Source organism: Abrus precatorius, unplaced genomic scaffold, assembly GCF_003935025.1.
Source record: "Abrus precatorius isolate BTA unplaced genomic scaffold, Abrus_2018 Scaffold8, whole genome shotgun sequence".
Taxonomy (NCBI): domain Eukaryota; kingdom Viridiplantae; phylum Streptophyta; class Magnoliopsida; order Fabales; family Fabaceae; genus Abrus; species Abrus precatorius.
In genome coordinates this window covers 27,813,555-27,825,511 of record NW_020874428.1, presented here as the reverse complement: position 1 = coordinate 27,825,511, position 11,957 = coordinate 27,813,555, and the positions used below count along the sequence as shown (strand labels likewise).

The 11,957-nt window shown below is 36.2% G+C and overlaps 2 protein-coding genes across 2 annotated transcripts; one reads left to right on the top strand and one right to left on the bottom strand.

The window, feature by feature from the left end:
- Positions 1–64: 64 nt before the first annotated feature.
- On the bottom strand, positions 65–2,448 carry LOC113874937 (phenylalanine ammonia-lyase class 3). Its single transcript, XM_027513247.1, has 2 exons — positions 2,035–2,448; positions 65–1,910 (listed from the first exon to the last, which is right to left on the bottom strand). Exons 1-2 carry the CDS (start codon positions 2,427–2,429, stop codon positions 167–169), a joined length of 2,139 nt encoding a protein of 712 aa, XP_027369048.1. The 5' UTR covers positions 2,430–2,448; the 3' UTR covers positions 65–166.
- A 1,760-nt stretch (positions 2,449–4,208) lies between these two features.
- LOC113874613 lies at positions 4,209–11,564 on the top strand. The gene is made up of 22 exons (XM_027512830.1): positions 4,209–4,214; positions 4,409–4,543; positions 4,755–5,536; positions 5,629–5,694; positions 5,955–6,095; positions 6,181–6,302; positions 6,500–6,664; positions 6,825–6,930; positions 7,227–7,332; positions 7,415–7,525; positions 7,891–8,054; positions 8,171–8,288; positions 8,527–8,751; positions 8,943–9,151; positions 9,506–9,673; positions 9,785–9,890; positions 9,977–10,114; positions 10,276–10,434; positions 10,612–10,818; positions 10,970–11,164; positions 11,251–11,322; positions 11,406–11,564. The coding sequence occupies exons 1-22, from the start codon at positions 4,209–4,211 to the stop codon at positions 11,562–11,564; spliced, it is 3,660 nt and encodes a 1,219-aa protein (XP_027368631.1).
- The last annotated feature ends 393 nt before the right edge of the window (positions 11,565–11,957 follow it).

Sequence of the window (11,957 nt, the reverse complement as noted above, 5' to 3'; positions counted from 1 at the left end):
AATTAAAGTAATGACGTATTTGTTTTTTATTGATTTTGTCGTATAGATAAGGTCTGCAGGAGAAATCCACACTAGTTTCTCTCAACTACTTATTCTAATAGAAGCAACAGACAGCATTATAATAAAATTGCCAGCTAGTTATTGTCAAACATTAGCACATTACACATTATATTGGGATGGGGACCCCGTTCCAATCTCCAAGACATTCCAGAATTGGGTCAATAATCTTTGCTTGACTCATGGCTGTAAATACTTTTTCAAATTCCTCATCTGGGGAGGCAGTCTTTTCTCCGGTGAGCAACCCTATGCCTAACTCCTCCCTCACAAACTTGTATAGTGGGTATGACCTACACTCCTTAATTCTGTTCGGAATTGCTGGATTGCCATTCTCATAAGCCAGCCTTTCACTTTCAATTTCCTTCGGCAAGAGAGACTTCAATTCATTCTCAAAATCTCCAATCTTCTCAAATATTAACAAGTTTACATTCTTGTCATTAATGGCACTGATGTGTGCTTGCTCGTAAAGTACTTGCTTTAGTTTCGGCATCAGTGGGTACGTAACATTGGAGGGATCATCAATGTAGGAGAATACATATTCTCTATCAACGACTTTAAGCAAATCTATCTCACAAAATCGAAATGGGTTAGTTTCTTCTTTGTCTTCACTGACTAATGTCTTCTTCGCAACACTGCTTACAGTATTCTTGACTCTGTTCCTAAAAATTTCCTCCAAATGCCTCAAGTCAATAGCTTGGCAGAGTGCAACCAGATAAGTGGAAGACATGAGCTTTAATAGCTCAACGGCTTCCACAGTTTTCCAAGCAGAAATTAAGCCCAAAGAGTTCACATCTTGATTGTGTTGCTCAGCACTTTGCACATGGCTCGTTACTGGATTTGCTAGATATTGAAGTTCCGAACAATAAGCAGCCATGGCAACTTCAGCTGCCTTAAAACCGTAGTCCAAACTTGGGTTTCTACCAGCAGAGAGATTTGATGGCAACCCATTATTATACATGTCATTGACGAGCTCAGTAAATTGGGCAAAGATGAGTTTGCCAATTGAAGCAATAGCTAGACGTGCATTATCCATTGAAACTCCAATAGGGGTGCCTTGGAAATTACCACCACTCAAAGCCTTATTCCTTGTGACATCAATCAAAGGATTGTCATTCACTGAGTTTATCTCTCTTTCAATTGATTTGGTCGAATACCGGATAACTTCAATCTGTGGACCAAGCCACTGAGGAGAAGTTTGAAGAGCATAACGATCTTTCCTAGGCTTCTGCAATGGATCTGGCTGTTGCTGTTTAGCTTTATTGACATAAGAGCTTCCATCTAAAATGTGCTCCATAATAGCGGCAGCTTCAATTTGACCGGGATGGTACTTCAGCTTATGTATTAGATGATGTGTAAATTCTGGTTTTCCCTGCATGACTTCAGCAAAAACTGCAGACAGAACTTCTGACAATAAAGCTAATATGTTTGCCTCAAAAAGCACCACAGAAGCCACGCCAGACCCAACAGTGGTGCCATTTACAAGGGCAATACCTTCCTTGGGCTTCAACTCAAAGAACCCAGAATGTAAACCTACTAAATGGAAAGCTTCCTTGGCGCTAAGAGACTCTCCAGAGGGTCCAACAGCTTTACAGTTTCGCCTACCTGTTAGCAATGCAGCAATGTACGACAGAGGAATTAAATCACCGGACGCAGTAATTGTACCACGTAATGGCAAGACGGGAGTGACATTGTGGTTGAGGAATTTGGTGATAGCTTCTAAGATTTCAAATCTAATGCCCGAATACCCTTGAAGAAGGGTATTAACCCTCACAAGCATTGCTGCTCTGGCTCCTGATTTAGGAAGTGCATGAGACAACTCTGTCTCATAGCCAAATATTGCGCAGTTTAAAAACCTTGGGAAGGAAAGTGGTAAATTCATCAGCCAAAAGATTAACTAGTATTTTGACTATGGAAATGCAAAATTCCTATACACAAGCAAAGCACATATATTAAGTATTACGCAGAGTGGATCCTTACCTAACCATCTCCTTCTGAAGAGCAAAGCCTTGTTCGGTTCGCCTGTGGGAGGCAGCACCAAAGCCAGTGGTAACACCATAAATGGCAGTGCCTTTGTTGATGTTTTCCATGATCCACTCGCAGCTGGCCTCAACACCTGCCCTTGCAGACTCTGAGAGGTCAACCTTAACCTCCGAATTTCGGCTAGCAACAGCAGCAACCTGCGATACAGTTAGTGTCTCCCCACCACCCAGACAAATCACTGCCTTCCGGTACTCAGCCACCATCCGTTTTACTTCCTCAAAGTGGCTACCTTTGAGTGAATCCGCTGCCCCACCCCAATTCAGGGGGTCTGTGTCACTCACACACAACGGCTCAGACTTAGAGGAAACGCTTTCTGGAACAATTGTCGCCATGTTCGTAAACTAACACTTTGACAGACCAAAAGTTGTAGAGGAAAAAATGGCTTTGAAGCTTTAAGAAGAGGAGGGTAGTGCTTGGTTGGTGAGTAGTGAGCAGAAACGAAGCTGCACGAGATGATTTTTGTTGGGGTAGGTAGTAAGGTGCCTCTTGACCAGTACTATAGATCGTAAGTGTTACAATTGACTGAGTCATTTTTGGCATGTTACAATTATATAAGTATGCTATGGCCGGTCAGAATTGAGCATCAATTAGGATTTTGTGCTTGTTTGTTTTGATGTTTGAATCTTGAAAATCATTTTTTAATGAGTCAATCAACGGATTAAAAGAAAAAAAAAAGTGCTTGCTTTACGAAGTTCAGTGAACGGCAGTGATCGTTTCTCTATTCTTCCATATTTGATTATGGCTTCTATAACCTATCATGCCCTTAAAAGGGGTGGAGATCTTGTTTGGAAAATCATTATAACTCCGTTTTAGAGAGAGTAATTTTTTTACTTCAATAATAAGAATGACATTGAGAGGTGTGTCTCTTCGTTTTACACAGCGGAAATTGAAAAATGGAGTATTTAATTTAGATTAGATTAGATAAATGTTCTTTTAATTTATTGATTTGAGTTAGTTGACTTATTACAGAGCCATTCAATCTCGGATTCATTGGAAATCCCGTCTTTAAATATCTTAGTTTTTATTATTGTTTATAATTATTTAATTTTTTACTCATATTTCATTAGATTAGTTTAGTTCAAGTCAGAGCATAAAAAAATTTCAAAATTCAGTTCTATCTTAGGTCATCCTTTAAGGATCGGTTTATGTCGAATTTTACATAATTTAATTATATGAAAAAATTATGCCTATTTTTTATACATAAATTAAATAAAAAAAATTATGAAAGTTTATAGTATTTTAAAATTAAAGACAAAAAATATCAAATGAGAGAAAATCAACGTTTAAGGGTTGGTGGAACGACCAGTTTACAAATTTATGGTCGATTTTATCGTAACAACTGATTTGTTCAACTATTTGATTGTGTACAATGAACATTATTACTATTACTAAGACTTTTTCAATTAGAGTTAAATAAATATTTACAAATTATATTTACGTACCTATTAGTTTATATTTCGATACATACGTAATGCATTTACTTTTCTTGCACATTTGGCCAAACTATCCTGTTTTCGATTACAACACAATAATGTGGACGGCAACCTAACTTACATTCATTGATATTCTTGAAAAATATATTAAAGATATTTAAATTTATAACAAAAATATGCGGAAATGATTTTTAAAAAATAAAACTTTAAATGGTAATAATAATAATGTTATGTATGCAAGAAAATTCTGCAACAAATTCTAGATAAAAAAAGGAAGAGAAAACAAATTGTGAGACACGATAAGCAATGAAATAAAGATATAAAAAATTAATAACAAGTGATAAATACCATGATCGTTATTTGAGAAAGAATAAAATAATAAATTAAATTATTCTTAAATATACACACACACTCTAACTTACATGCTAACAAGTTTTAGAAGCTTGGAGCGTGAAAGTGACTTACACACTCCTCACATTTTATGAAATTTTTTGGTTTAATTTTTTTAAATATTTTAATTTCTAGCCTTTAATGCTGACTGCTACGAGTCAATTTTTAATTTGACTACATCAATATTAAAACCTAAGAATAAAAATTTATAAAAAATAGAAATAAAAATGATTCATATAGACTAAAACTAAAAATTCCCTAAAATATAAAAACTAGAAACGTATTTACATGCAGGTAATAATAAAAAAATGAATTTGGGTTTAGATTTGAGATTATAACAAACATAAATTATTGTGTGTAATATTAATTTGGTGAAAAGAAAAGAAAAGAAAGTATTGTCTGTCAAACTAGCCGTTGGAGGGACTAACCGAGACGCGGGGTCACTGAACTGTGTTCTTCGTGTATTAGTTGTACAGTGTGTGATTCAGTGCTTGGGTTTGTCCCTTTACTCTGTTCAGTTTTGCTTCATTCTCTTCTCTTCTCTTCTTCTTGCTACCAAGAAAAAGAAACGCATGATGTTCACCCAAGGTCTCGACGAGAGCGCAATCCAATGGATCAACCAGGTCAGAATCAATCACTCTCTCTCTCTTTCTTCTCTTTCAAAATTCAATTTTTACTTTCTTCTTTCATCATTCTGCTTGTGCTTTTAATGGGTATATTCTTGTCACTGCTTTGCCTTCTATTCTTTGTTTCTTTCTTTATTAAGGATTCCTTCCAAACAAAGCTTTTCGTTTCCTTTTTGGGTTTTGAATGTTTCCGTTCCTCAAATCACAGGGATCACAACGAGTACAAGTTGAAGAGCCTCCCGTTACAGTACGGTCTCCTCTGGCAGAGAAAATCAGCAGCGATAGATTCCCAATATCTCCCCTTTTGAGCAGCGGCAACAGTCTCAATTCCCCTGTTTTGCCTCCACTGAAGTTCCATTCTGCACTGCTCCCACCTCGCAACCTTGCATATGGCTTTGGCGATCATGATGTTGTGGATGACAGTGACGAAAGCATGGCTTCAGTGGCTGATGATGGCAACTTCTCTGAGGATGAAGTCTCTGTCTCTGCTCCCAACAACCTTGATTACTTGGACACGCCGACACCACAGTGCTATGAATATGACGAGGAAGAGTTGTTTGGCTCTAAACTTCCCAAACCTCAAGCGCAAGGCAGCAATGGAATTCTCAAGAAGGGTTTGGCCAATGAAAATCTAACCATTCAAGTTCCTAACTGTGTCAGAAGATTTACAGATGGCGGATTGGGTTTCAATAAGTGTGTTCAAAGGAATCTCACTCCGGGTGGCCCCGTTCATCTTCAAAAGCATGCTCATCTCCGCAATCTGAATTGCCCTGATGACACCATTGAATTGGGTACTCCAAGTGCTCCTCCTATCATTGATGGTGATTTTCCGTTGGAAAGGGATGCAGAATGTTCGGAGAGGAATGAACCAACAGCTGATCGTGGATCTTGGCCATCCAGAAAATCTGTGGATTATGATGGCAGAAAAAGTGAGAGTTCAATTGAACAAAAACCCAATACTGTTGCAAAAGCCATGGAGATTGGTGAAAGGTATTGCTATTTTGTTTGCATGTTTGTTGTTTGCCTTTTGGAATTAACCTTCCTAATCAGTTTCAGTGTCCTTTTGGTATTGAACTGTGCAGGATGGACAAAACTTTTGCAGATGACACAGAAAGACAGACTCCTTATTTACAATATTACAACACCAGGTGCACTCCTTTTACTTTCTATTTAACAATATTTATCACTATCTGATGATTGTCAACCTTAATTTTGGTAAAACTTAGTACAAGCTCAACAGAATGAAATACATAAGGAAAACAAATAGGTTATCAATCCATGCTGGAGGCTGAGATTTGAATCCAGATTAATATTTTGTTAATATGGTAATATTTAGAGCAGTTCACGTTACCATTTTGAAATTCACATTTATATGCTCTCTTCCGTATATGGCATGTTATCCAAGCAGTTGCAATAGTCAATATGCCTGGCAAACCCTTATCACTTATGATGCCTGCATACGATTATGCCTACAAGCATGGGCAAAAGGCTGCACTGAGGCCCCAGAGTTTCTAAAAGATGAGTGTCTGGCTCTCAGAAGTGCCTTTGGGTGAGTTCCATATTGCTTTATGAGTACACACTTCTCTGCTTCATTTATTGTCCTGAATCATTTATCTTTTTCTCTAATTGAACAGATTGCATGAGTTCTTGCTGCAACCTCGAGGTGTAAAGCCTACTGAAGGCAGAAATACAAGGAATTCAGAGCAAACAGCTCCCCTGAAGCTGAAGAAGGTTGTGGGAAAAATAAGAGTTGAAGGTAACCTCATAATCTCAACAGGATTTTACCATTCAAATACATATTTTTTATGTATATAGGTGTCTGAAATGTCACTTTTTAATGTACATTTTTTGAAAACTTACTAATGTAAGTAAGACTATATTTATGACATTGGATCCTCTTCAAGCATTCAACTTGAGAATCATATAATCTGATGTCCTATATGAAAATTATAGTGAGGAAACTTCGCATTATACCAAGACGAAAGCTTAAGATCACAAAGTCACAACGAGGATCAATCTACATGCAAGCTGGGGTGGAGTATGTTCGACACGTATCATCACTTGTGAAAAGTGGCATTAATTCTATGAAGTCAGCCTCATTCTCATTGGCATCAGACGGTTAGTTCATCTGATGGAAGGTTTCAGACACTATTTTTCACTTCATCGTTTAGAAATCTTTTGACCTTGATATGAGCCGGTGTATTCACCAGTTTGGATTTAGGAGTCATACTTTATCCTCCACCTCATGAATTGAGTTTATATATATTTATCCTTGTAGAGCCACTGTATTGTTTGATCCAACTCAAGAGTGCAACAGAAGAAAATGAATCAGAGCCATGTTCTGCAATTGTTTTGCGCTCTGGAAGTGGAGATTACCATGATTTGTAAGTTTCATTTTTTACTTTTATGCTTTGGAGAGAGGTGCTTCTGAGACATTAAAGTCAGTGAAAGTTTTCCAAATACATTTTATTTTAATAGAATCGTAGACTGATAAACAACCTTGTGAGATGAATTATTCTTGACAGTTGAAAATCATATACAACTCATTAAGTTCGATGGTGATTTCAAAACAACATTATACATTTTTTTTAAATAACATATAGTCTTGAAAAAGGAAGTTTCTTCAATGTTGAATTACATGTAATGATCTTAAAGTTCTTATACTGTCATTTAATTTCAGTTTCCCATTGAGCCAAGGAGATGCTTTAATCGTAGAAATCCAAGACTCAAAAAAGGCAGTCCAGGGTGAAGCCAGGATTCCAATTTCATCCCTCAGTGATAATCCTGTATGAGCTCAACTATTTCATTGTCTATGGATATACTTCCCCCCTTGCACTACTCACATTCATGTAATGAATTGTCTCGCAGAGTGACAGAATTCGGTGGTGGCCAATATATCATGATGAACGCGAATGCGTTGGCAAGATCCAGCTCTCTATTAGTAGTACAATGACAAGCGATGAGAATAATCACATAAAGGTTCTATCTCTACCAAAATTTAGTTCAATAAATCTTGTTTTATCAAATAGAATTTTCCAGTTTGTTGAAGTAAAAATATCAGCTTATCAAGAATTGGAGATGGAATACTCTCTGAAAAATTGTTCTGAAGAACTGATTTCTTTCTATAGGTATGACTAATCAAATTATCAATGTAGATTAAGTATTAAAAGATAAAACTATTCTAATTAGATCAAACAATAGACTTTTTATTTATAAGCGCTTCATCAAGTTTTAATATTTTTTTTTATCTTTAGTTTCAGCCATTAAACATCAATATGGTCATTTCTGGCTATGTTGTTCTGAGATTCATGATTTCATTTGCCCTGTTTTTACATTTTCTGTAGAGTGCTGCTGTTGTGGAAACTCAAGCTTATGATTTACTGCTGGAGGGTGCCATGCGTGCTCAGCATTTCCACTCCCGAAACTTGCGGCTAAATGGACCTTGGAAATGGCTTTTAGATGCATTTGCTGACTACTATGGAGTTTCTAATTCATATGCTAAGCTGAGGTATATGAATGCCATTTGGGTACCCCCAAAATTAAAAAAAAAAAAAGGATAATTTTTTCTAATATTATACACGACAATTTTTTCCGAATTTTCCTGACTCAGCAGTGTTCTTGTAGATATCTATTACATGTGATGAATGTGGCAACTCCCACCAAGGACTGCCTAGAGCTTGTGAAAGAGTTGCTTGAACCCCTAATAAAGGCCAGAAGTGAGAGGAGTCTGACCAGGCAGGAGGTAAGCTTGTCAAATCATGTAATTTGGTTCACTCAATTTTATTGTGTTCTGGCTTCTCATTGTACATTCATTAAGCCTTACAGAAAAAGGAAAAACAATATGAACAGAAAAGTTGAGTAAAAGTTCTTTGAATAATGAGCAATTGCTTGTGCGTCTGTTGAATGCTGTCTCTTTTCATATTCATGATTTTGGAAATGGATGGCGGAGTAACAGTTTCTCTATTTGTTTATTTTCACAGAGAAGTATACTTTCAGACTGTGAAACTCAAATTGAAAGTCTTCTAGCAACTGTTTTCGAGAATTACAAATCACTAGATGAAAACTCGCCAACAGGTTTAACGGATCATTTTGGTCCAGCATTTGATTCTGCGGCACCAGCTTTGGATCCTGCTGTACAAGTCTACACTAGTCTTCATGATATACTATCTCTAGATGCTCAGACTATTCTAAGAAACTATCTTCAGGTAATTTTATATTTGCATTGTTATTAACAACTGAACCTCTTGTTCATCATAACAAGCCTTCGGTCCCTCCTTCCACGCAGCCTATGGGGTTGACTATGTGTATAAAGATTTAAATTATTGTTCAGACAAACATAAAAGGTCTTTTTGGATCATTACTGCAACAATGTTACTGAAAAAGTTATTGTTGACAGACTGCGGCAAGAAAAAGGTGTAGAAAACACATGATGGAGACTGATGAATTTGTGTCAAGCTCCTCCGAAGGTTACCTAATGGATAGCATTACCATCTCCACAGCATACCTGAAGATGAAGAATCTCTGTGTTTCCATAAGAAATGAAATTCAGGCAGATTTAAAGATCCACAACCAGCATACGATTCACGGTCAGCATATATTTCCTAGGTATTTGGCTATAACAGCTCTCTTCAGCAAGTTGACAAAACAATGCATATAAATTGCTCTTCAATTTTTTCACACAATGTTTGCTTTCCTGGTTATGCATATGACTGATCCCAAAAGCAAACGGCCTAGTACATTGTATTTATCGATTTTACTTCCTCCGCACAGGAGATGCAGTTGGTCTTTATAAAGTTTCAAGATTTTGCAAGTTTCATTTAGCTTAACAAAATTTTATTTCCTTCTGTTTTTCATTATCAATTCCTACCCATATCTTCATTGAAATCTCATAATTTTTCTCTGTACGTTTTAATTTTGCTTACATCATAGATTTTCTGAGATCTATTTTCCAATTTTCAGTTCAATTGACCTGACAAACATCACAGCAGCCGTTTACAGCACAGAGCTGTGTAAAAGGCTGAGAGCTTTCCTTTCTGCATTGCCACCATCGAGTCCACAGGCACATGTGAATGAGCTTCTAGTTGCAACTGCAGACTTTGAACGGGATCTTGAGTCATGGGATATAAGGTTTGTGAAAGAAACTTCTCCTATAGCACTCTAAAATGAAGTACCGAGAAGCTTCAGATTCTCTAAAATTAAAATATTCTTATCTGACATGCAATACAATTCCTGTTCCAGTCCTGTGCAGGGTGGTGTAGACTCCAGAAATTTGTTCCACAACTATATCATGGTGTGGATACAGGATATGCAACTTGGTTTGCTTGATTTATGCAAAGCAGAAAAGGTAGTCATTATTCAGCTGCTTTATGTACAACAAAACACTCGAGTCTATAAATGAAATGACCCCTCCAATACAAACAAATGATACAGGTGCCATGGGCTGGAGTAACAACAAACCATTCGACCTCCCCATTTGCTGAGGAAATGTATGAGAAAATCAAAGACCACCTTATCCAGTATGAAGTAGTAATCAGTAGATGGCCTCAATACTCACTTTATTTGGAAAATGTAAGTTTTATGAGATTTCTATTAAGCCATCTGCAGTCAATATCTCTTTTTCAAATAGTGTTTCTCTCCTCTCATATATATGTAAGCAATTCCATCTCCAATGTACAAAACATGCAATAATTCCTTGACTTTATATTCTTTTACCATTCTCTTCTTGGAAGGCTGTTGCAAATGTTGAAAGGGCAATTGTGAAATCCCTCGAGAAACAATACAATGATATCTTAACTCCTCTGAAAGATAGCATACCAAAAAGACTTCACTTGCAAGTTCAAAAGCTAGCGAGAAGACAATCAACTAATGTTCATTTGGTTCCTAATCAAGTAAGTTCCCCACTTATGCTTACATTTTTCCAGGTCTTGGAATCCAGCTCGGTTTAAATACCAAAAATTCTAAGCTCACATATGAGAACACTCAGCATGATAGAAAACATACTGGAATTTGCTTGTTTCTACAATTCTACCAATAAATGTTTTCTAATAATATCTTGTTTTATTCAGTTGGGAATATTCTTGAACACCATCAAGAGGATTCTTGATGTACTACATTGTAGAGTTGAAGACATCCTAAATTCATGGGCATCCTGCCTACCCGTCATGGGAGATAAGAAGACACTTTTTGGAGAGCAAATGAATGCAATCACTGTTCTCTTAAGAACCAAATACAAAACGTATTTGCAAGCAATAATAGGGAATCTTGCCAACAATGTAAGATCATTCAGACTCTATATTTCTCCGTTAGTTCTATGTCATCATAAAGTATAAAACGTATAAAACATTGGATGCCATATAAGTTTTTGTTTGGAAACCTCAAATATTCATCTACATTTGATAACAATTGGAATCTTGAATTTTTCAGATGCAAGCTAATAGGAACACAAGGCTGAAAAAGATCCTTGAGGAAACAACAGAAGCAGATGGAGAGGCAGAAGTCCGTGAAAGAATGCAGTTGCTGAATTCACAACTCATAGACTTCATATCCAACTTGCATGAGGTCTTTACCAGCCAAATTTTTATAGCAATATGTCGTGGATTTTGGGATAGGATGGGACAGGTAACCAACTAAAACTCTTATTATATGTTTTGACATGATTGACTTATTTTTCTTGGACCCAAATTAATATTGATTAGTTGTGCTAGATAATTTTGAAATTCCTGGAAGGGAGAAAAGAAAACAGGATATGGTACAATGGCTCTTCCTATGCTCTTGGGGTAAGTCAAAATTAGATTTTGTAAGTAAAAAAAAAATTGTATGCATTGCATAAGTGAGTGTCATTAACTGTTTGACTTTGTAGATATTGGATGATACTTTTGCTTCCCAGATGCAAAGATTAAGAGGAAATGCATTGCAAGAGAAGGATATTGAGCCCCCTCGCTCAGTAATTGAAGCCCGATCAATTCTTTGTAAAGACACGGCAAATGCAAATGATCCATCCGATTACTTCTACATATAGTTGAAACATCCACCGTTGTACATTATCATCATCATCATCATGTCATGTAAAGCTATGTAAAAACATACTATATTTATTCTTTTTGCATGTAAATGAAATAATGTACTCTTATTCAGATTTCAGAGGTTCAATAATGTTCTTCAATATAAAAGAATCCGTTCAACTGCTACAATCCATGTCGTACCAATCAACAGTTTTAATGAAAATTTCAAACATGACAATTTCTTTTGTTTTTAACATTACTACTTTTTAGTTAGCTAATTTTGTTATCGTTGAATACTTAAAGTGTTCAATTTAGAAGAATTATATATTCAATTATAATCTCCCCCCATCTCTTCCAATGACAAAAAAAAGAAGATAGATTAAACTATAATCTTAACAAAAATATAAAAT